Genomic DNA, 26,130 nt, shown 5'->3' on the forward strand with positions numbered 1-26,130 from the left:
TGTTGAAGCGAAACACATTTTACACTCGTTAAATACTAGTTTTATACCTTTGTTTGCTCAATCACGTGCAAAGTATGGAAGGTGCACGTATGGAACATGTATGTAACATGAAGAAAGAGAAACGAGACATTTCTCCTCACAAATGAGGTGCTGACACAAGAGGAAGGGTCACGCAGACCCAGGTGAGTGATGACATTGATGGATGGAAAGAACCATTGTGGGGTTTGTGCCAAACTCATAAGACCACGTGACCAACTCGTAGTCTCCCTTTTGTGTGATAGTTCGTACTAACATCGCCGATATCTCTCCATCAACATTTACATTGTTTTATTCTCCTCAAAATTGTGAAACTCACTTGGTTGACATCACAATCTCATTATCTCACCCATTATATACATTCTAGTAATTAATTCATAAGCCTGGTGGATGGTGAAGTCCGTTCACAGACACGTGCGGTCACGTCACCGATTCATCAAGAAGTGAGGCCCCGCCCCCCAGCAACTCCTTGATTGTCCACCAATCACGTGGGGAGGGGAACGCGTCACGATCCTCCCTGACTGTTTAAAAGGGACACGCGGGTTGTGTTTCCACATTCGAGTCGATACTTTCCCGGTGAAACAATGAAACCCATGCAGAAACCCATGCAATTCAATCCGGGAGCTCCGAGTGAGGTTCAACCGGCGAACAAGAAGATCCAAGACATCTGTGACCAGGTAACCTTGGTGATCATTTTGGTTTCACGTGTATATAATGTTCCTGTGTATAACGTGTGTGTATATAATGTTCCTGTGTATAACGTGTGTGTATATAATGTTCCTGTGTGTATATAATGTTCCTGTGTATAACGTGGATGTATAACGTGTGTATATAATGTTCCTGTGTATAACGTGTGTGTGTATATAATGTTCCTGTGTATAACGTGTGTGTGTATATAATGTTCCTGTGTATAACGTGTGTGTACAATGTTCCTGTGTATAACGTGTGTATAACGTGTGTATATAATGTTCCTGTGTATAACGTGTGTATATAATGTTCGTGTATATAATGTTCGTGTGTGTGTATAACGTGTGTGTATAACATGTGTGTATACTGTTCCTGTGTATAACGTGTGTGTATATACTGTTCCTGTGTATAACGTGTGTGTATACTGTTCCTGTGTATAACGTGTGTGTATACTGTTCCTGTGTATAACGTGTGTATATATACTGTTCGTGTGTGTATAACGTGTGTGTATACTGTTCCTGTGTAGAATGTGTGTATATATACTGTTCCTGTGTAGAATGTGTGTATATATACTGTTCGTGTGTGTATAACGTGTGTGTATAACATGTGTGTATACTGTTCCTGTGTATAACGTGTGTATATATACTGTTCGTGTGTGTATAACTTGTGTGTATACTGTTCCTGTGTATAACGTGTGTGTATACTGTTCCTGTGTATAACGTGTGTATATACTGTTCCTGTGTATAACGTGTGTATATACTGTTCCTGTGTATAACGTGTGTGTATAATGTTCCTGTGTATTACGTGTGTATATAATGTTCCTGTGTATAACGTGTGTATATATACTGTTCATGTGTGTATAACGTGTATATATATACTGTTCGTGTGTGTATAACGTGTGTATACTGTTCCTGTGTATAACGTGTGTATAACGTGTGTGTATAATGTTCCTGTGTATAACGTGTGTATATAATGTTCCTGTGTATATATACTGTTCGTGTGTATACTGTTCCTGTGTATAACGTGTGTGTATACTGTTCCTGTGTATAACGTGTGTGTATACTGTTCCTGTGTATAACATGTGTGTATACTGTTCCTGTGTATAACGTGTGTATATATACTGTTCGTGTGTGTATAACGTGTGTGTATACTGTTCCTGTGTATAAGGTGTGTATATACTGTTCCTGTGTATAACGTGTGTATATACTGTTCCTGTGTATAACGTGTGTGTATAATGTTCCTGTGTATAACGTGTGTATATAATGTTCCTGTGTATAACGTGTGTATATATACTGTTCGTGTGTGTATAACGTGTATATATACTGTTCGTGTGTGTATAACGTGTGTATACTGTTCCTGTGTATAACGTGTGTATATAATGTTCCTGTGTATCATGTTCCTGTGTATAACGTGTGTGTATAATGTTCCTGTGTATAACGTGTGTATATAATGTTCCTGTGTATATATACTGTTCGTGTGTATACTGTTCCTGTGTATAACGTGTGTATATACTGTTCGTGTGTGTATAACATGTGTGTATACTGTTCCTGTGTATAACATGTGTGTATACTGTTCCTGTGTATAATGTTCCTGTGTATCATGTTCCTGTGTATAATGTTCCTGTGTATAACGTGTGTATATAATGTTCCTGTGTATAACGTGTGTATATAGACTGTTTGTGTGTGTATATATACTGTTCGTGTGTGTGTATAACGTGTGTATATATACTGTTCGTGTGTGTATAACGTGTGTGTATAACATGTGTGTATACTGTTCCTGTGTATAACGTGGATGTATAATGTTCCTGTGTATAACGTGTGTATATAATGTTCCTGTGTATAACGTGTGTATATAATGTTCCTGTGTATAACGTGTGTATATAATGTTCGTGTGTGTATAACGTGTGTATATATATATATATATACTGTTCCTGTGTATATAATGTTCCTGTGTATAACGTGTGTGTATAATGTTCCTGTGTATAACGTGTGTATATATACTGTTCGTGTGTGTATAACGTGTGTGTATACTGTTCCTGTGTATAACGTGTGTATATACTGTTCCTGTGTATAACGTGTGTATATACTGTTCCTGTGTATAACGTGTGTGTATAATGTTCCTGTGTATAACGTGTGTGTATAACGTGTGTATATAATGTTCCTGTGTATAACGTGTGTATATATACTGTTCGTGTGTGTATAACGTGTATATATACTGTTCGTGTGTGTATAACGTGTGTATACTGTTCCTGTGTATAACGTGTGTATATAATGTTCCTGTGTATCATGTTCCTGTGTATAACGTGTGTGTATAATGTTCCTGTGTATAACGTGTGTATATAATGTTCCTGTGTATATATACTGTTCGTGTGTATACTGTTCCTGTGTATAACGTGTGTATATACTGTTCGTGTGTGTATAACATGTGTGTATACTGTTCCTGTGTATAACATGTGTGTATACTGTTCCTGTGTATAATGTTCCTGTGTATCATGTTCCTGTGTATAATGTTCCTGTGTATAACGTGTGTATATAATGTTCCTGTGTATAACGTGTGTATATAGACTGTTTGTGTGTGTATATATACTGTTCGTGTGTGTGTATAACGTGTGTATATATACTGTTCGTGTGTGTATAACGTGTGTGTATAACATGTGTGTATACTGTTCCTGTGTATAACGTGGATGTATAATGTTCCTGTGTATAACGTGTGTATATAATGTTCCTGTGTATAACGTGTGTATATAATGTTCCTGTGTATAACGTGTGTATATAATGTTCGTGTGTGTATAACGTGTGTATATATATATATATATACTGTTCCTGTGTATATAATGTTCCTGTGTATAACGTGTGTGTATAATGTTCCTGTGTATAACGTGTGTATATATACTGTTCGTGTGTGTGTATAATGTTCCTGTGTATAACGTGGATGTATAATGTTCCTGTGTATAACGTGTGTATATACTGTTCGTGTGTATATACTGTTCGTGTGTGTATAACGTGTGTATACTGTTCCTGTGTATATAATGTTCCTGTGTATCATGTTCCTGTGTATAACGTCTGTATATAATGTTCCTGTGTATAACGTGTGTGTGTATATAATGTTCCTGTGTGTACAATGTTCCTGTGTATAACGTGTGTATAACGTGTGTATATAATGTTCCTGTGTATAACGTGTGTATATAATGTTCGTGTATATAATGTTCGTGTGTATATATACTGTTCGTGTGTGTATAACGTGTGTGTATACTGTTCCTGTGTATAACGTGTGTGTATATACTGTTCCTGTGTATAACGTGTGTATATACTGTTCCTGTGTATAACGTGTGTGTATACTGTTCCTGTGTATAACGTGTGTATATATACTGTTCGTGTGTGTATAACGTGTGTGTATACTGTTCCTGTGTATAACGTGTGTGTATACTGTTCCTGTGTATAACGTGTGTATATACTGTTCCTGTGTATAACGTGTGTGTATAATGTTCCTGTGTATATACTGTTCGTGTGTGTATAACGTGTATACATACTGTTCGTGTGTGTATAACGTGTATATATACTGTTCGTGTGTGTATACTGTTCCTGTGTATAACGTGTGTATATAATGTTCCTGTGTATAACGTGTGTATATAATGTTCCTGTGTATATATACTGTTCGTGTGTATACTGTTCCTGTGTATAACGTGCGTATACTGTTCCTGTGTATAACGTGTGTATATATACTGTTCGTGTGTGTATAACGTGTGTATATACTGTTCCTGTGTATAACGTGTGTGTATAATGTTCCTGTGTATAACGTGTGTGTATAACGTGTGTATATATACTGTTCGTGTGTGTATAACGTGTGTATATATACTGTTCGTGTGTGTATAACGTGTATATATACTGTTCGTGTGTGTATAACGTGTGTATACTGTTCCTGTGTATAACGTGTGTATATAATGTTCCTGTGTATCATGTTCCTGTGTATAACGTGTGTGTATAATGTTCCTGTGTATAACGTGTGTATATAATGTTCCTGTGTATATATACTGTTCGTGTGTATACTGTTCCTGTGTATACTGTTCCTGTGTATAACGTGTGTGTATACTGTTCCTGTGTATAACGTGTGTATATAATGTTCCTGTGTATCATGTTCCTGTGTATAATGTTCCTGTGTATAACGTGTGTATATAGACTGTTTGTGTGTGTGTATAACGTGTGTATACTGTTCCTGTGTATAACGTGGATGTATAATGTTCCTGTGTATAACGTGTGTATATAATGTTCCTGTGTATAACGTGTGTATATAATGTTCCTGTGTATATATACTGTTCGTGTGTGTATAACGTGTGTATATATACTGTTCCTGTGTATAACGTGTGTGTATAATGTTCCTGTGTATAACGTGTGTATATATACTGTTCGTGTGTGTGTATAATGTTCCTGTGTATAACGTGGATGTATAATGTTCCTGTGTATAACGTGTGTATATAATGTTCCTGTGTATAACATGTGTGTATATACTGTTCGTGTGTGTATAACATGTGTGTATATAATGTTCCTGTGTATCATGTTCCTGTGTATAACGTGTGTGTATATAATGTTCCTGTGTATAACGTGTGTATATACTTTTCGTGTGTGTATAATGTTCCTGTGCATAACATGTGTGTATAATGTTCCTGTGCATAACATGTGTGTATAATGTTCCTGTGCATAACGTGTGTATATACTGTCCGTGTGTATAATGTTCCTGTGTATAATGTGTGTATATAATGTTCCTGTGTATAATGTGTGTATATAATGTCCCTGTGTATAACGTGTGTATATAATGTTCCTGTGTATATATACTGTTCGTGTGTATACTGTTCCTGTGTATAACGTGTGTATATACTGTTCGTGTGTGTATAACGTGTGTATACTGTTCCTGTGTATAACATGTGTGTATACTGTTCCTGTGTATAACGTGTGTATATAATGTTCCTGTGTATCATGTTCCTGTGTATAATGTTCCTGTGTATATAATGTTCCTGTGTATAACGTGTGTATATAGACTGTTTGTGTGTGTATATATACTGTTCGTGTGTGTGTATAACGTGTGTATATATACTGTTCGTGTGTGTATAACGTGTGTGTATAACATGTGTGTATACTGTTCCTGTGTATAACGTGGATGTATAATGTTCCTGTGTATAACGTGTGTATATAATGTTCCTGTGTATAACGTGTGTATATAATGTTCCTGTGTATAACGTGTGTATAACGTGTGTATATATATATATATACTGTTCCTGTGTATATAATGTTCCTGTGTATAACGTGTGTGTATAATGTTCCTGTGTATAACGTGTGTATATATACTGTTCGTGTGTGTGTGTATAATGTTCCTGTGTATAACGTGGATGTATAATGTTCCTGTGTATAACGTGTGTATATACTGTTCCTGTGTATATACTGTTCGTGTGTGTATAACATGTGTGTATACTGTTCCTGTGTATATAATGTTCCTGTGTATCATGTTCCTGTGTATAACGTGTGTATATAATGTTCCTGTGTATAACGTGTGTGTGTATATAATGTTCCTGTGTGTACAATGTTCCTGTGTATAACGTGTGTATATAATGTTCGTGTATATAATGTTCGTGTGTGTATAACGTGTGTGTATAACATGTGTGTATACTGTTCCTGTGTATAACGTGTGTGTATATACTGTTCCTGTGTATAACGTGTGTATATACTGTTCCTGTGTATAACGTGTGTGTATACTGTTCCTGTGTATAACGTGTGTATATATACTGTTCGTGTGTGTATAACGTGTGTGTATAACATGTGTGTATACTGTTCCTGTGTATAACGTGTGTATACTGTTCCTGTGTATAACGTGTGTATACTGTTCCTGTGTATAACGTGTGTATACTGTTCCTGTGTATAACGTGTGTATACTGTTCCTGTGTATAACGTGTGTATATACTGTTCCTGTGTATAACGTGTGTATATACTGTTCCTGTGTATAACGTGTGTGTATAATGTTCCTGTGTATATACTGTTCGTGTGTGTATAACGTGTATACATACTGTTCGTGTGTGTATAACGTGTATATATACTGTTCGTGTGTGTATACTGTTCCTGTGTATAATGTTCCTGTGTATAACGTGTGTGTATAATGTTCCTGTGTATAACGTGTGTATATAATGTTCCTGTGTATATATACTGTTCGTGTGTATACTGTTCCTGTGTATAACATGTGCGTATACTGTTCCTGTGTATAACGTGTGTATATATACTGTTCGTGTGTGTATAACGTGTGTATATACTGTTCCTGTGTATAACGTGTGTGTATAATGTTCCTGTGTATAACGTGTGTGTATAACGTGTGTATATAATGTTCCTGTGTATAACGTGTGTATATATACTGTTCGTGTGTGTATAACGTGTATATATACTGTTCGTGTGTGTATAACGTGTGTATACTGTTCCTGTGTATAACGTGTGTATATAATGTTCCTGTGTATCATGTTCCTGTGTATAACGTGTGTGTATAATGTTCCTGTGTATAACGTGTGTATATAATGTTCCTGTGTATATATACTGTTCGTGTGTATACTGTTCCTGTGTATACTGTTCCTGTGTATAACGTGTGTGTATACTGTTCCTGTGTATAACGTGTGTATATAATGTTCCTGTGTATCATGTTCTTGTGTATAATGTTCCTGTGTATAACGTGTGTATATAGACTGTTTGTGTGTGTGTATAACGTGGATGTATAATGTTCCTGTGTATAACGTGTGTATATAATGTTCCTGTGTATAACGTGTGTATATAATGTTCCTGTGTATATATACTGTTCGTGTGTGTATATATACTGTTCCTGTGTGTATATATACTGTTCCTGTGTATAACGTGTGTGTATAATGTTCCTGTGTATAACGTGTGTATATATACTGTTCGTGTGTGTGTATAATGTTCCTGTGTATAACGTGGATGTATAATGTTCCTGTGTATAACGTGTGTATATAATGTTCCTGTGTATAACGTGTGTATATACTGTTCGTGTGTGTATACTGTTCCTGTGTATAACATGTGTGTATATACTGTTCGTGTGTGTATAACATGTGTGTATATAATGTTCCTGTGTATCATGTTCCTGTGTATAACGTGTGTGTATATAATGTTCCTGTGTATAACGTGTGTATATACTTTTCGTGTGTGTATAATGTTCCTGTGCATAACATGTGTGTATAATGTTCCTGTGCATAACGTGTGTATATACTGTCCGTGTGTATAATGTTCCTGTGTATAATGTGTGTATATAATGTGCCTGTGTATAATGTGTGTATATAATGTCCCTGTGTATAACGTGTGTATATAATGTTCCTGTGTATATATACTGTTCGTGTGTATACTGTTCCTGTGTATAACGTGTGTATATACTGTTCGTGTGTGTATAACGTGTGTATACTGTTCCTGTGTATAACGTGTGTGTATACTGTTCCTGTGTATAACGTGTGTATATAATGTTCCTGTGTATCATGTTCCTGTGTATAATGTTCCTGTGTATAACGTGTGTATATAATGTTCCTGTGTATAACGTGTGTATATAATGTTCCTGTGTATAACGTGTGTATATAGACTGTTTGTGTGTGTATATATACTGTTCGTGTGTGTATAACGTGTGTGTATAACGTGTGTATACTGTTCCTGTGTATAACGTGGATGTATAATGTTCCTGTGTATAACGTGTGTATATAATGTTCCTGTGTATAACGTGTGTATATAATGTTCCTGTGTATATATACTGTTCGTGTGTGTATAACGTGTATATATACTGTTCGTGTGTGTATAACGTGTGTATACTGTTCCTGTGTATAACGTGTGTATATAATGTTCCTGTGTATCATGTTCCTGTGTATAACGTGTGTGTATAATGTTCCTGTGTATAACGTGTGTATATAATGTTCCTGTGTATATATACTGTTCGTGTGTATCATGTTCCTGTGTATAATGTTCCTGTGTATAACGTGTGTATATAGACTGTTTGTGTGTGTGTATAACGTGTGTATACTGTTCCTGTGTATAACGTGGATGTATAATGTTCCTGTGTATAACGTGTGTATATAACGTGTGTATATATACTGTTCGTGTGTGTATAACGTGTGTATATATACTGTTCCTGTGTATAACGTGTGTGTATAATGTTCCTGTGTATAACGTGTGTATATATACTGTTCGTGTGTGTGTATAATGTTCCTGTGTATAACGTGGATGTATAATGTTCCTGTGTATAACGTGTGTATATAATGTTCCTGTGTATAACGTGTGTATATACTGTTCGTGTGTGTATACTGTTCCTGTGTATAACATGTGTGTATATACTGTTCGTGTGTGTATAACATGTGTGTATATAATGTTCCTGTGTATCATGTTCCTGTGTATAACGTGTGTGTATATAATGTTCCTGTGTATAACGTGTGTATATACTTTTCGTGTGTGTATAATGTTCCTGTGCATAACATGTGTGTATAATGTTCCTGTGCATAACATGTGTGTATAATGTTCCTGTGCATAACGTGTGTATATACTGTCCGTGTGTATAATGTTCCTGTGTATAATGTGTGTATATAATGTTCCTGTGTATAATGTGTGTATATAATGTCCCTGTGTATAACGTGTGTATATAATGTTCCTGTGTATATATACTGTTCGTGTGTATACTGTTCCTGTGTATAACGTGTGTATATACTGTTCGTGTGTGTATAACGTGTGTATACTGTTCCTGTGTATAACATGTGTGTATACTGTTCCTGTGTATAACGTGTGTATATAATGTTCCTGTGTATCATGTTCCTGTGTATAATGTTCCTGTGTATAACGTGTGTATATAATGTTCCTGTGTATAACGTGTGTATATAATGTTCCTGTGTATAACGTGTGTATATAGACTGTTTGTGTGTGTATATATACTGTTCGTGTGTGTGTATAACGTGTGTATATATACTGTTCGTGTGTGTATAACGTGTGTGTATAACATGTGTGTATACTGTTCCTGTGTATAACGTGGATGTATAATGTTCCTGTGTATAACGTGTGTATATAATGTTCCTGTGTATAACGTGTGTATATAATGTTCCTGTGTATAACGTGTGTATATAATGTTCGTGTGTGTATAACGTGTGTATATATATATATATATATACTGTTCCTGTGTATATAATGTTCCTGTGTATAACGTGTGTGTATAATGTTCCTGTGTATAACGTGTGTATATATACTGTTCGTGTGTGTGTGTGTATAATGTTCCTGTGTATAACGTGGATGTATAATGTTCCTGTGTATAACGTGTGTATATACTGTTCGTTTGTGTATAACATGTGTGTATACTGTTCCTGTGTATATAATGTTCCTGTGTATCATGTTCCTGTGTATAACGTGTGTATATAATGTTCCTGTGTATAACGTGTGTGTGTATATAATGTTCCTGTGTGTACAATGTTCCTGTGTATAACGTGTGTATATAATGTTCGTGTATATAATGTTCGTGTGTGTATAACGTGTGTGTATAACATGTGTGTATACTGTTCCTGTGTATAACGTGTGTGTATATACTGTTCCTGTGTATAACGTGTGTATATACTGTTCCTGTGTATAACGTGTGTGTATACTGTTCCTGTGTATAACGTGTGTATATATACTGTTCGTGTGTGTATAACGTGTGTGTATAACATGTGTGTATACTGTTCCTGTGTATAACGTGTGTATACTGTTCCTGTGTATAACGTGTGTATATACTGTTCCTGTGTATAACGTGTGTATATACTGTTCCTGTGTATAACGTGTGTGTATAATGTTCCTGTGTATATACTGTTCGTGTGTGTATAACGTGTATACATACTGTTCGTGTGTGTATAACGTGTATATATATACTGTTCGTGTGTGTATACTGTTCCTGTGTATAACGTGTGTATATAATGTTCCTGTGTATAATGTTCCTGTGTATAACGTGTGTGTATAATGTTCCTGTGTATAACGTGTGTATATAATGTTCCTGTGTATATATACTGTTCGTGTGTATACTGTTCCTGTGTATAACATGTGCGTATACTGTTCCTGTGTATAACGTGTGTATATATACTGTTCGTGTGTGTATAACGTGTGTATATACTGTTCCTGTGTATAACGTGTGTGTATAATGTTCCTGTGTATAACGTGTGTGTATAACGTGTGTATATAATGTTCCTGTGTATAACGTGTGTATATATACTGTTCGTGTGTGTATAACGTGTATATATACTGTTCGTGTGTGTATAACGTGTGTATACTGTTCCTGTGTATAACGTGTGTATATAATGTTCCTGTGTATCATGTTCCTGTGTATAACGTGTGTGTATAATGTTCCTGTGTATAACGTGTGTATATAATGTTCCTGTGTATATATACTGTTCGTGTGTATACTGTTCCTGTGTATACTGTTCCTGTGTATAACGTGTGTGTATACTGTTCCTGTGTATAACGTGTGTATATAATGTTCCTGTGTATCATGTTCCTGTGTATAATGTTCCTGTGTATAACGTGTGTATATAGACTGTTTGTGTGTGTGTATAACGTGTGTATATAGACTGTTTGTGTGTGTGTATAACGTGTGTGTATAACGTGGATGTATAATGTTCCTGTGTATAACGTGTGTATATAATGTTCCTGTGTATAACGTGTGTATATAATGTTCCTGTGTATATATACTGTTCGTGTGTGTATATATACTGTTCCTGTGTGTATATATACTGTTCCTGTGTATAACGTGTGTGTATAATGTTCCTGTGTATAACGTGTGTATATATACTGTTCGTGTGTGTGTATAATGTTCCTGTGTATAACGTGGATGTATAATGTTCCTGTGTATAACGTGTGTATATAATGTTCCTGTGTATAACGTGTGTATATACTGTTCGTGTGTGTATACTGTTCCTGTGTATAACATGTGTGTATATACTGTTCGTGTGTGTATAACATGTGTGTATATAATGTTCCTGTGTATCATGTTCCTGTGTATAACGTGTGTGTATATAATGTTCCTGTGTATAACGTGTGTATATACTTTTCGTGTGTGTATAATGTTCCTGTGCATAACATGTGTGTATAATGTTCCTGTGCATAACGTGTGTATATACTGTCCGTGTGTATAATGTTCCTGTGTATAATGTGTGTATATAATGTTCCTGTGTATAATGTGTGTATATAATGTCCCTGTGTATAACGTGTGTATATAATGTTCCTGTGTATATATACTGTTCGTGTGTATACTGTTCCTGTGTATAACGTGTGTATATACTGTTCGTGTGTGTATAACGTGTGTATACTGTTCCTGTGTATAACGTGTGTGTATACTGTTCCTGTGTATAACGTGTGTATATAATGTTCCTGTGTATCATGTTCCTGTGTATAATGTTCCTGTGTATAACGTGTGTATATAATGTTCCTGTGTATAACGTGTGTATATAATGTTCCTGTGTATAACGTGTGTATATAGACTGTTTGTGTGTGTATATATACTGTTCGTGTGTGTATAACGTGTGTGTATAACGTGTGTATACTGTTCCTGTGTATAACGTGGATGTATAATGTTCCTGTGTATAACGTGTGTATATAATGTTCCTGTGTATAACGTGTGTATATAATGTTCCTGTGTATATATACTGTTCGTGTGTGTATAACGTGTGTATATATACTGTTCCTGTGTATAACGTGTGTGTATAACGTGTGTGTATAATGTTCCTGTGTATAACGTGTGTATATATACTGTTCGTGTGTGTGTATAATGTTCCTGTGTATAACGTGTGTATATACTGTTCGTGTGTGTATACTGTTCCTGTGTATAACATGTGTGTATATACTGTTCGTGTGTGTATAACATGTGTGTATACTGTTCCTGTGTATATAATGTTCCTGTGTATCATGTTCCTGTGTATAACGTGTGTGTATATAATGTTCCTGTGTATAACGTGTGTATATACTTTTCGTGTGTGTATAATGTTCCTGTGCATAACGTGTGTATAATGTTCCTGTGCATAACGTGTGTATAATGTTCCTGTGCATAACGTGTGTATAATGTTCCTGTGCATAACATGTGTGTATAATGTTCCTGTGCATAACGTGTGTATATACTGTCCGTGTGTATAATGTTCCTGTGTATAATGTGTGTATATAATGTTCCTGTGTATAACGTGTGTATATAATGTCCCTGTGTATAACGTGTGTATATAATGTTCCTGCGTATAACGTGTTTATATACTGTTCGTGTGTGTATATAATGTTCCTGTGTATAACGTGTGTATATACTTTTCGTGTGTATCATGTTCCTGTGTATAACATGTGTGTATAATGTTCCTGTGTATAACGTGTGTGTATAGTGTTCCTGTGTATCATGTTCCTGTGTATAACATGTGTGAGTAATGTTCCTGTGCATAACGTGTGTGTACATACTGTTCGTGTGTATCCTGTTCCTGTGTGTATATAATGTTCCTGTGTATCATGTTCCTGTGCATAACGTGTGTATATACTTTTCGTGTGTGTATCATGTTCCTGTGCATAACGTGTGTGTATAACGTGTGTATATACTTTTCGTGTGTACATAGTGTTCCTGTGTATAATGTTCCTGTGTATAATGTGTTTATATCCTGTTCGTGTGTGTATATAATGTTCCTGTGTATAACGTGTGTATATACTTTTCGTGTGTGCATAACGTGTGTATATAATGTTCCTGTGTATAACATGTGTATATACTTTTCGTGTGTGTATAATGTTCCTGTGTATAACGTGTGCATATACTGTTTGTGTGTGTTTCATGTTCCTGTGTGTATATAATGTTCCTGTGTATAACATGTGTATAGACTGTTCGTATGTGTATAACGTGTGTGTGTGTGTATATACTGTTCGTGTGGGTATAATGTTCCTGTGTGTATATTGTTACGGATTCGCGCCCGCCGGCGTGCTGACGGCCACGTAACTCGAATCGCGGCACGTCGCCCACCGGACGGACAATCCAGTTGTGACCCTCTCGGACTAACGCCGGGAACCAGTCACGGGTGGACCTTTCGGTCTCACCGCGATCGAGCCAATCGGCCCCCGCGTGGGATAGGGTTGCTCGCCAAATTCGACCTACCTAAGTACCCACACGGCGGGTAGACCGGGCGATCGCACCTCGCCGCAGGTCGACTTCGGACACGGGCCACTTAAGCGACCCGTTCCGTACTATCGGGATAACCGAGCGGTGTTATCGTCGGCCTCGACAGTTCGATTAATTATCGGGCGTATTCAGCCCACTACCAACCCTTGACGTGAAGCAAGATGGGGGTTCAATGAAAGAAATGACGAAGCGAAGCGGGAAAACAGTTCAATATAAAGCACATTTATTCGCGATGAACGGAAAGCACACATATACAATTCCACCAAAAGCACATAGAAAAGAAGAAGAAACACAATGCAATTTTACACAAAAAGCAAATGTAAAAGCGAAGACACAATGCAGAGCTATCCGACTACCGAGCACACGGCAACACTTATACAATTCTACTTCACAGACACAAAACCAAGAAAAAGAACACCCTCAAGGATGAGGCGGGCCTGGGGCCGAGACCGGGTCGGGCCTACCCGTCTGATGATGAGGCGCGAAGTGGCGATGGTGCCCCAACTCCCGCGGGCCTCGCGAACAGTGTCTGGTAGGGGGTGGGAAGGGGGCCCCCTTTTGTCGCACTATCTCAGCGCGGGGGGGAAACAGGAGGGGGTTGCTGATGCTCGGGGAAAGGAGGATTTTTATTCTGCCTCGGGTCCCGCGACGAGCGTCTCCACCTCGACCAGGTCGCGCCGTCGGCCTCCCTGGTGTGCAGCTCCCGGCACCGACGCGAGCACCCCCTCGTCTGCCTTCGCCGCCGCCGCCTCTCCACAGCTCCGTCCTCTTCGCTCCGACTCCAACTCCGAACTCTTCCTCCTGCGAACTCCTTCCAACGCACACACGACTCCAACGCACACGACGACACTTTTCTGACGAACGCAGCCGCTTATATAAGCCCCGTGGCTTCGCCTTTGACCCCCTGCCTTCGACCTTTCACCTCGCTCCCCATTGGCCCGAGAAAAAGTGGGCGTGAATGCATTTTGATCCATGAATTTGCATATAGCGACCGCCCTCCAACGCCCTGGAGGCGGGGCCAAATCGCCCCTTGCTCACCGATTGGACGGAACAAAAGTGGGCATGAGTCGTTTTTGATCCGTTTTTGGAGCGGAAAGTCCGTGGTTTTGTACACTCTGTTCGGCGCGCGCCCTGCACGAGTCCAATACCGGTACCCACAAGCGGCGCAAGAACGGTGGCGAAGCGACGGTTGCGAGGTGTGACGGCAAAGGTCATGGCTGCTGTGGTGAAGCGGCGTTGTGGTGGGTGGTTGATGTTGTGATGACTGTTGAGACGCGGTTGGCGGTGGTGATAATGGCGGTTGGTCCAAAATAAAGATAGTAAAAGAAAAACGGCTATCCTGAAGAGTCGCAGCACGCATGAATAACATTTATTCCCTCTAGACAACGGGTTTGGGCCTAACTACACATATACTTACCGAGATATCTCACCTAAGGGACCTGAATGGTGGTTTGCGAATTTGGTAACCACAACAATATATATATATATATATATATATATATATATATATATATATATATATATATATATATATATATATATATATATATACTGTGCCTGTGTGTATAACGTGTGTATATACTGTTCGTGTGTATAATGTTCCTGTGTATAACGTGTGTATGTAATGTTCCTGTGTATAATGTGTGTATATACTTTTCGTGTGTGTATCATGTTCCTGTGTATAACGTGTGTGTATAATGTTCCTGTGTATAACGTGTGTATATACTGTTACGTTTGAGGGGGGTGTGCATTCAAAGGGTAATTAGGATGTTAAATTAGGTATGCCATGCTGTTCGAGTGTACCAGGATCTTGATGTAATAAGTAGCAATTCAGTTGTGATAAGTTGTCTAGTAAATGTCCATTTCTTCAAGGGGGAAATGATAATTGTCACGTAATTAGATAGGGATACGGGTAAGTGTGTCTGCGTAAACCCCTTTTCGTATTCCCTGGAGGCTTGCCGTGACGTCACAGGACAGTGCTGCGGATGGCTCCGCCCCGTGATCGCGATTGGCGGAGGGCGACGGCGGAGGGCCAATGGGGCGGCTCAATTGGAAGTGACGAGGATTTGAGGATAAAAAGGCTCTGTTTGGAGCGAAGAGGAAAAAGATCGGTACAGAAAAACCGATCTGGTGGAGGCTGTTGTTCTGGGAGCGTGCTGTTTGTTGGGCTGATTCGATCCTGGATTTGATCGTGTCTCGTGGCCTTGCTGAGCCTCGTGCCTCACCTTGGTTGGCTCTGAGGTTCTGCTGGCTCGGAGTACGGGGTCGAACGGTGGGCGGACCTGCCTCCCTCTCCTGCTCGCAACTTGGCGCCAGAACTGGTTCCCTGGCGCCTGTGAGCGGACTTGGGCCGACACCAGGAGGTCGACAGCACCACGGTGTCTCCTGCACCAGACGAGCGCAACGCCAGCTTGTCCGACGCCAATCCAGGGACTGTTGCGTCACCACCACGGGCCAGCCTGACCACCAGGACCAGCTACGGTGTGTGTGTGTGTGTGTGTGTGTGTGTGTGTGTGTGTGTGTGTGTGTGTGTGTGTGTGTGTGTGTGTGTGTGTGTGTGTGTGTGTGTGTGTGTGTGTGTACCTGGCGCCTTAGAGGGTTTGAGATCTGTATATCCATTGGAATTGTTTGTGTTTTTCCCCACGCACGAACCCACACCACCATCCGGTCGAATCGCCCCGGATCCCTCCTCTTGCCGAGTCTTATTATTTCTGGTTAGAGAAATAAACATCATTAACTCATTGAAAAGTGACTCGTGCCACCTTCCTCGTCCCGTTTGCGGTAGAGCGATTAGAACCGCCATGTTTGGGTTATAAATAAATAAACCGCCTCCATCGTTTCGGCTCATTCTACGTGAGCGGGACTGTTCAAGTCCCGTGAACGTCACAATACTTTTCGTGTGTATATAATGTTCCTGTGTATAACGTGTGTATAGTGTTCCTGTGTATAATGTTCCTGTGTATAACGTGTGTATATACTGATCCTGTGTATAATGTGTGTATATACTGTTCGTGTGTGTATAACGTGTATATAATGTTCCTGTGTATAACGTGTGTATATACTGTGCCTGTGTGTATAATGTTCCTTTGTATAACGTGTGTATAATGTTCCTCTGTATAACGTGTGTATAATGTGTGTATATACTGTTCGTGTGTATAATGTTCCTGTGTATAACGTGTGTATAATGTTCCTGTGTATAATGTGTGTATAATGTTCCTGTGTATAACGTGTGTATAATGTTCCTGTGTATAACGTGTGTATATACTGTTCCTGTGTATAATGTGTGTGTGTGTGTGTGTGTGTATATATAACGTGTGTATAATGTTCCTTTGTATAACGTGTGTATAATGTTCCTATGTATAACGTGTGTATATACTGTTCGTATGTATACTGTTCCTGTGTATAACGTGTGTGTGTGTGTGTATACTGTTCCTGTGAATAACGTGTGTGTGTATATACTGATCCTGTGTATAATGTGTGTGTATATACTGATCCTGTGTATAATGTGTGTATATACTGTTCGTGTGTGTATCCTGTTCCTGTGTATAACATGTGTGTGCATACTGTTCCTGTGAATAACGTGTGTGTGTGTGTGTATACTGTTCCTGTGAATAACGTGTGTGTATACTGTTCCTGTGTATAACGTGTGTGTGTATAATGTGTGTATATACTGTTTGTGTGTGTATCCTGTTCCTGTGTATAACGTGTGTGTATACTGTTCCTGTGTATAACGTGTGTGTATACTGTTCCTGTGTATAACGTGTGTGTTTATACTGTTCGTGTGTGTATCCTGTGTATAACGTGTGTGTGCATACTGTTCCTGTGAATAACGTGTGTGTGTATACTGTTCCTGTGAATAACGTGTGTGTGTGTATATACTGTTCCTGTGTATAACGTGTGTGTTTATACTGTTCGTGTGTGTATCCTGTTCCTGTGTATAACGTGTGTGTGCATACTGTTCCTGTGAATAACGTGTGTGTGTGTATACTGTTCCTGTGAATAACGTGTGTGTGTGTGTATATCCTGATCCTGTGTATAATGTGTGGATATACTGTACGTGTGTATATACTGTTCCTGTGTGTAACGTGTGTGTGTCTACTGTTCCTGTGTATTACGTGTGTATATAATGTTCCTGTGTATTACGTGTGTATATAATGTTCCTGTGTATAACGTGTGTGTGTGTGTGTGTGTGTGTGTGTGTGTGTGTGTGTGTGTGTGTGTGTGTGTGTGTGTGTGTGTGTGTGTGTGCGCGCGCTGCACTGCAGTATACTTATGTAGTTGTCATTCGTATTTTTGTTTTAAACGTTGGTGTGTTGAGTTAACGATGGTATTTTTGTTTTAAACGTTGGTGTGTTCAGTTAACGATGTATTTTTATTTTTAACGTTGGTGTGTTCAGTTAACGATGTATTTATGTTTTAAACGTTGGTGTGTTCAGTTAACGATGTATTTTTGTTTTAAACGTTGGTGTGTTGAGTTAACTGGTATTTTTGTTTTAAACGTTGGTTTGTTCCAGTTCACGATGGTATTTTTGTTTTAAACGTTGGCGTGTTGAGTTAACGATGGTATTTTTGTTTTAAACGTTGGTGTGTTCATTTAACGATGTATTTTTGTTTTAAATGTTGGTGTGTTCAGTTAATGATGTATTTTTGTTTTAAACGTTGGTGTGTTCAGTTAACGATGTGTTTTTGTTTTAAACGTTGGTGTGTTCAGTTTACGATGTATTTTTATTTTTAACGTTGGTGTGTTCAGTTAACGATGTATTTATGTTTTAAACGTTGGTGTGTTCAGGTAACGATGGTATTTTTGTTTTTAACGTTGGTGTGTTCAGTTAACGATGGTATTTTTGTTTTAAACGTTAGTGTGTTCCAGTTAACGATGTATTTTTGTTTTAAACTTAAGTGTGTTCCAGTTAACGATGTATTTTTGTTTTAAACGTTGGTGTGTTCAGTTTACGATGGTATTTTTGTTTTAAACATTGGTGTGTTCAGTTAACGATGGTATTTTTGTTTTAAACGTTGGTGTGTTCAGTTAACGATGTATTTTTGTTTTAAACGTTTGCGTGTTCAGTTAACGATGGTATTTTTGTTTTAAACGTTGGTGTGTTGAGTTAACGATGGTATTTTTGTTTTAAACGTTGGTTTGTTCCAGTTCACGATGGTATTTTAGTTTTAAACGTTGGCGTGTTGAGTTAACGATGGTATTTTTGTTTTAAACGTTAGTGTGTTCCAGTTAACGATGTATTTTTGTTTTAAACGTTGGTGTGTTCAGTTAATAATGTGTTTTTGTTTTAAACGTTGGTGTGTTCAGTTAACGATGTATTTATGTTTTAAACGTTGGTGTGTTCAGTTAACGATGGTATTTTTGTTTTTAACGTTGGTGTGTTCAGTTAACGATGGTATTTTTGTTTCAAACGTTGGTTTGTTCCAGTTCACGATGGTATTTTAGTTTTAAACGTTGGCGTGTTGAGTTAACAATGGTATTTTTGTTTTAAACGTTGGTGTGTTGAGTTAACGATGGTATTTTTGTTTTAAACGTTGGTGTGTTCATTTAACAATGTATTTTTGTTTGAAACGTTGGTGTGTTCATTTAACGATGTGTTTTTGTTTTAAACGTTGGTGTGTTCAGTTAACGATGTATTTTTGTTTTAAACGTTAGTGTGTTCAGTTTACAATGTATTTTTGTTTTAAACATTGGTGTGTTCAGTTAACGATGCTATTTTTGTTTTTAACGTTGGTGTGTTCAGTTTACGATGTCTTTTTGTTTTAAACGTTTGTGTGTTCCAGTTTACGATGTATTTTTGTTTTAAATGTTGGTGTGTTCAGTTAACGATGTATTTTTGTTTTAAATGTTGATGTGTTCAGTTAACGATGCTATTTTTATTTTTAACGTTGGTGTATTCCAGTTTATGATGTATTTTTGTTTTAAACGTTGGTGTGTTCAGTTAACGATGTATTTTTGTTTTAAACGTTGGTGTGTTCAGTTAACGATGCTATTTTTGTTTTTAACGTTGGTGTGTTCAGTTAACTATGTATTTTTGTTTTTAACGTTGGTGTGTTCAGTTAACGATGGTATTTTTGTTTTAAACGTTGGTGTGTTCAGTTGACTATCTATTTTTGTTTTAAACGTTGGTGTGTTCAGTTAACGATGTATTTTTGTTTTTAACGTTGGTGTGTTCAGTTAACGATGGTATTTTTGTTTTAAACGTTAGTGTGTTCAGTTAACGATGGTATTTTTGTTTTAAACGTTGGTGTGTTCAGTTAACGATGTATTTTTGTTTTAAACGTTGGTGTGTTCAGTTCACGATGTATTTTTGTTTTTGGTGTTGGGGTTCCAGTTTATGATGTGTTTTTGTTTTTGGTGTTAGGGTTCCAGTTTACGATGTGTTTTTGTTTTTGGTGTTAGGGCTCCAGTTAACGATGTGTTTTTGTTTTAAATGTTAGTGTCCAGTTAACGATGTATTTTTGTTTTTGGTGTTAGGGTTCCAGTTTACGATGCCTTTTTGTTTTAAACGTTAGTGTGTTCAGTTCACGATGTATTTTTGTTTTAAACGTTGGTGTGTTCAGTTTACGATGTATTTTTGTTTTAAACGTTGGTGTGTTCAGTTTACGATGTATTTTTGTTTTAAACGTTGGTGTGTCCAGTTAACGATGTATTTTTGTTTTTGGTGGTAGGGTTCCAGTTTACGATGTGTTTTTGTTTTTGGTGTTAGGGCTCCAGTTAACGATGTGTTTTTGTTTTAAATGTTAGTGTGTCCAGTTAACGATGTATTTTTGTTTTTGGTGTTAGGGTTCCAGTTTACGATGTGTTTTTGTTTTAAACGTTAGTGTGTCCAGTTAACGATGTATTTTTGTTTTTGGTGGTAGGGTTCCAGTTTATGATGGTATTTTTGTTTTAAACGTTGGTGTGTTCAGTTCACGATGTATTTTTGTTTTTGGTGTTCGGGTTCCAGTTTACGATGTGTTTTTGTTTTTGGTGTTAGGGTTCCAGTTTACGATGTGTTTTTGTTTTTGGTGGTAGGGTTCCAGTTTACGATGTGTTTTTGTTTTTGGTGTTAGGGCTCCAGTTAACGATGTGTTTTTGTTTTAAATGTTAGTGTGTCCAGTTAACGATGTATTTTTGTTTTTGGTGTTAGGGTTCCAGTTTACGATGTATTTTTGTTTTAAACGTTGGTGTGTTGAGTTAACTGGTATTTTTGTTTTAAACGTTGGTTTGTTCCAGTTCATGATGGTATTTTTGTTTTAAACGTTGGCGTGTTGAGTTAACGATGGTATTTTTGTTTTAAACGTTGGTGTGTTGAGTTAACTGGTATTTTTGTTTTAAACGTTGGTTTGTTCCAGTTCACGATGGTATTTTTGTTTTAAACGTTGGTGGGTTCATTTAACAATGTATTTTTGTTTGAAACGTTGGTGTGTTCAGTTAACGATGTATTTTTGTTTTAAACGTTGGTGTGTTCAGTTAACGATGTGTTTTTGTTTTAAACGTTGGTGTGTTCACTTAATGATGTATTTTTGTTTTATACATTGGTGTGTTGAGTTAACGATGGTATTTTTGTTTTAAACGTTGGTGTGTTCAGTTTACGATGTATTTTTTTTAACGTTGGTGTGTTCAGTTAATGATGTATTTATGTTTTAAACGTTGGTGTGTTCAGGTAACGATGGTATTTTTGTTTTTAACGTTGGTGTGTTCAGTTAACGATGGTATTTTTGTTTTAAACGTTAGTGTGTTCCAGTTAACAATGTATTTTTGTTTTAAACGTTGGTGTGTTCAGTTAACGATGCTATTTTTGTTTTAAACGTTAGTGTGTTCCAGTTAACGATGTATTTTTGTTTTAAACGTTGGTGTGTTCAGGTAACGATGGTATTTTTGTTTTAAACGTTGGTGTGTTCAGTTAACGATGGTATTTTTATTTTTAACGTTGGTGTATTCCAGTTTACGATGTGTTTTTGTTTTAAACGTTAGTGTGTTCCAGTTAACAATGTATTTTTGTTTTAAACGTTAGTGTGTTCAGTTAACGATGCTATTTTTGTTTTTAACGTTGGTGTGTTCCAGTTAACGATGTCTTTTTGTTTTAAACGTTTGTGTGTTCAGTTTATGATGTATTTTTGTTTTAAATGTTGGTGTGTTCAGTTTACGATGTATTTTTTTTTTAACGTTGGTGTGTTCCGGTTAACGATGTATTTTTGTTTTAAACGTTAGTGTGTTCAGTTTGCGATGTATTTTTATTTTTAACGTTGGTGTGTTCCGGTTAACGATGTATTTATGTTTTAAACGTTAGTGTGTTCTGGTTAACGATGTATTTTTGTTTTAAACGTTAGTGTGTTCCAGTTTACGATGTATTTTTGTTTTAAATGTTGGTGTGTTCAGTTTCCGATGTATTTTTTTAACGTTGGTGTGTTCCGGTTAACGATGTATTTTTGTTTTAAACGTTAGTGTGTTCAGTTTACGATGTATTTTTGTTTTAAATGTTGGTGTGTTCAGTTTACGATGTATTTTTTTTTAACGATGTATTTTTGTTTTAAACGTTAGTGTGTTCAGTTTACGATGTATTTTTGTTTTAAACGTTAGTGTGTTCCAGTTTACGATGTATTTTTGTTCAGAATGAACTTGTGAGGTGAGACGATGTGCTCCACTATCACCTTTCTTGTTACCTTCGCCGAAGGAGAGGGTTTTGGGTTTGTTTGTCTGTCTGTCTCTGTGTTTGTTTGTCCGCACAGAAATTCCCTGTGTTTTTCCTCCAACCGCTTGTCGGATTGACACTAAATTTTCATCATCGGTGTGACTACTCATGTATAATTTTTTAATCATAATTATGACATCATAGGTCATGTGGTGTGGGAAAAACTTTGGACCTCTGCGTCTCTGAAACCACACCAAGAAAACAAATTGAAACTTGGCACATAGCAAGTACTCCTCATGGGGAATGAGTGTGGTATTGTTGTGACGTCATAATTGCATTTGTAGAACGCCACATCCGATCAGTGTGAAGATTTGAGGGTTATGGCGGGAGAAAATGGTCCACAAAAAAGAAATTGATGATGTCATCAGTCACATGATTCAGCAGCCATCCAGTGTTGATGAAATAACCTTCAAAAATCTTCTTCTGAAATGGCTGAACTGGTCATCACCGGCAGCTGTTATAAAGTGGAAGTTCTAATTCTTCTTCTTCTTTCGGCTGCTCCCGTTCGGGGTCGCCACAGCGGATCATCCGTGTGATCCACATAGTGATTTGGCACTTGTTTTATGCCGGATGCCTTTCCTGACACAACCCTGGTCGCCTCTTACGACACAGGGATATGGTACACCTATTTTAACCGGGGTATACACCGGCCCAGTATACCGGTACTCATTTCACCGACCTCGGAAGGATGACAGGCTGAGTCAACCCCGTGGTGTATTAATTCAGTGTCCCAACGGGGCTTGAACTCAGGACCTTTTGGATCCCAAGCCGCTGCCCTAACCACTGCCCTAACCACTGCGCCAACACCAGGCTATGGAAGTTCTCATTAATTTATTAACACACCACACAAAACGAGTTGTGGCAAGGGTCTGCAATCTCTGATTGCTTTTTCTTGTTTATCATGTGTGTGCTTATAATTTATCATAATGATATGTAATGTGTGGTTGTCATTGATCCGTGACCCCTGTGTTTATCGGTGCAGTTTCGGATGGAGGTTGAAAAGAACAAAAAGAATAAGTTTGATAAATTTGTTGCAGTCAACTTTAAAACACAAGTTGTTGCTGGAACAAACTTCTTCATTAAGGTGAGCTGCCTTTTCTCATTTATTGTGGTGAAGTTATCTTTTCAATGAACCTGAACATGTTTTTATTTTACAGGGTAGAAAAGGTTACAAATTACTTGGGGGGGGGAAAGGGGAAACACAGGGACAAGCTTGTCTGGGGAACAGGAGCAGGTGAATGTTGGTGGGTCTGGAAAGGTCACCAACTGGTTTAGTAATGATTATGGTAGAAATTGGAGAGATCATGAGGTAGTGGATGGAAGCTGAAATTTGAGGTTGAGGGAAATTTTGATGAAACGGTTTCGAAGATTAGTGAAGGGAGTTTTGTTCAGTCCTGTGTATAACGTGTGTGTGTGTGTGTGTGTGTGTGTGTGTGTGTGTGTGTGTGTGTGTGTGTGTGTGTGTGTGTGTGTGTGTGTGTGTGTATACTGTTCAGTATAGATGGGTAATCTAGATTTTGTGATTTAGACGGGTAATCAAGGTGAGTTTATGATACATTCCACGTGACCTTTATGTGTGGTGGAGAGGGTAAGATGGTGGGCAGTACATTATGAAGTTATTGTTGCTGAAACACCTGAATTCTCTACGTCATGTCATGTTTCAGAGTTCTCTAGACTCCATTACATCAAAGAAGGGTAAAATAGGAAGTTGTATCATGAGACGATATGGTGGAGCCATTTTCTGTGTCTTGCAGTGTTGGCTCTGTTCCTTGCTGTGATTAATGTTTTACATTTGTTTTAACTTTCAAAACTTGTGATCACAACTTGGTTGTGGAAGTTTTGTTTATTTATTTAAAATACCATGATGTACTCCCTGGCTGAATATTTTGGTGAATTTTAACACCTTAGGTGGATGTTGGAAATGACTGGTGTGTGCACCTGAGTGTGTGGCAGCACCTGCCGTGTGATGGTGGGAAACTGTCATTGTCTGGTGTTCAAGAGGGCAAACGCCTTGATGAGGAAATCGTATCTTTCTGATTAGTGTTTACTCCACTTGCTCGACACAATGCCGCTTTAGTGACACCTTCATTCCTTTGTCCTACCTACTGCTTATTTTCATTAACATTAATGAACAAAACTGATCTGTGTGGAACATGCGTTGCTTTCAAATATCAGTTTGGGTTTGTTTTATCACCACAGTGGCTTTGTGCTCCAGTTCACCAAATGCTCTCTTAAGTTGTTCAAGTTTCGACTAAATTCATGATATTCCTACAAAATTATAGATGGGTTAATTTCCACAGATTTTGAGTATTTTAACATGACTTGTGATGCCCCCTCCCCATATCCTACATATTTAGAGAGAATTGGGGTCTTTCCAACTCTGCACCCCAGGCTGTGAGTTCCATTTATACCTCCAAAAACCATCCAGTGTAAACCCCTTTCCCCCCCTCCCCTTCACCCTCCACCACCTCCCTGATTACAAACAGCAATTCTCCACTCATTCTGATGTTCCAGGGGTTCAGGAGTATGTCGAAGTCAAACAAACACAAGCACACTTAACAAATTTTAATATGATGATGGGAATATCACGTGGTTATTTTTTGTCCTCGTGAAATGTCGATCTATGTATCCCTGGAGCTCTTTACACGGTGGTTTGAAAAGCAACGTGTTGAGACAGTCCATCAGACTGAGGAAGAACCTGTTTATTCTTCCAATCCTTCATACCTGCCTGGTGTACGTGTTCATCCCAAAATTATTTATGATTGAGGAACATGTCCTGAAATGCTTGTCTTTGGGAGAATTCTTTGCAATAAATATTTTTGTCTGATTTTGTGTTTGTTGTTGCTGTGTTCTGAGGGCAAAGCCGCGCGACCTTTCGTCAATGCCGTCCAAGAAGAGGTTTGGGTTCAATGCGACTTATTTCAGGAGTTTAATGATATCCAAGAGGAAAATTGTAATCCATCATTACATCACCAAGGAAATGCTTTCTGGAGAGATTATTAACAAGAGTAACAGGAGTCAGGTCAGTGACAAATGTATAAAAAGTGATCTTTTTTTTTTAAATCTGAAAAATTGATGAAACATCCTCAAACTCGATCTTGTTCTGTAACTTATCATCAAGCCATGCACCAAGTTTCAGTTGGATGTGTTGAAGGGTTTGGGAAAAGTCTGGAAAACCACAGGTGTGACGGATGGATGGACGGCACACCCATTGTGTCCACAGGTGAACCCGGTAGGGGACTAAGAACAGACCAAACGAACCAACCCACCGTCCTTGTGACACACCTTCGGTGGGGCAGGTAAACATGGATTTCGAAAGGAAGAAACATGAATTATTGGGTTGAAACGTGTTGAAGCGAAACACATTTTACACTCGTTAAATACCAGTTTTATACCTTTGTTTGCTCAATCACGTGCAAAGTATGGAAGGTGCACGTATGGAACATGTATGTAACATGAAGAAAGAGAAACGAGACATTTCTCCTCACAAATGAGGTGCTGACACAAGAGGAAGGGTCACGCAGACCCAGGTGAGTGATGACATTGATGGATGGAAAGAACCATTGTGGGGTTT

At 37.9% G+C, this 26,130-nt stretch overlaps 1 protein-coding gene across 1 annotated transcript; it reads left to right on the forward strand.

Annotated features, from left to right (window-relative positions):
• The first annotated feature begins 542 nt into the window (after nucleotides 1–542).
• Nucleotides 543–25,383, forward strand: LOC147011329 (cystatin-B-like). The gene is made up of 3 exons (XM_085858499.1): nucleotides 543–713; nucleotides 23,539–23,640; nucleotides 24,465–25,383. The coding sequence occupies exons 1-3, from the start codon at nucleotides 621–623 to the stop codon at nucleotides 24,591–24,593; spliced, it is 324 nt and encodes a 107-aa protein (XP_085714625.1). The 5' UTR covers nucleotides 543–620; the 3' UTR covers nucleotides 24,594–25,383.
• Nucleotides 25,384–26,130: the final 747 nt, after the last annotated feature.

Source organism: Eptatretus burgeri, chromosome 15 (assembly GCF_056783735.1).
Source record: "Eptatretus burgeri isolate ZD-2024b chromosome 15, Ebu_testis_v1, whole genome shotgun sequence".
Taxonomy (NCBI): Eukaryota; Metazoa; Chordata; class Myxini; order Myxiniformes; family Myxinidae; genus Eptatretus; species Eptatretus burgeri.

Bases quoted from the DNA above. Each gene is read 5' to 3' on its own strand.
- LOC147011329 (XM_085858499.1), top strand. From the start codon at position 621: ATGAAACCCATGCAGAAACCCATGCAATTCAATCCGGGAGCTCCGAGT. The intron at 714-23,538 runs GTAACCTTGGTG...TTATCGGTGCAG, and splicing joins TCCAAGACATCTGTGACCAG to TTTCGGATGGAGGTTGAAAA. The intron at 23,641-24,464 runs GTGAGCTGCCTT...TTAACACCTTAG, and splicing joins GAACAAACTTCTTCATTAAG to GTGGATGTTGGAAATGACTG.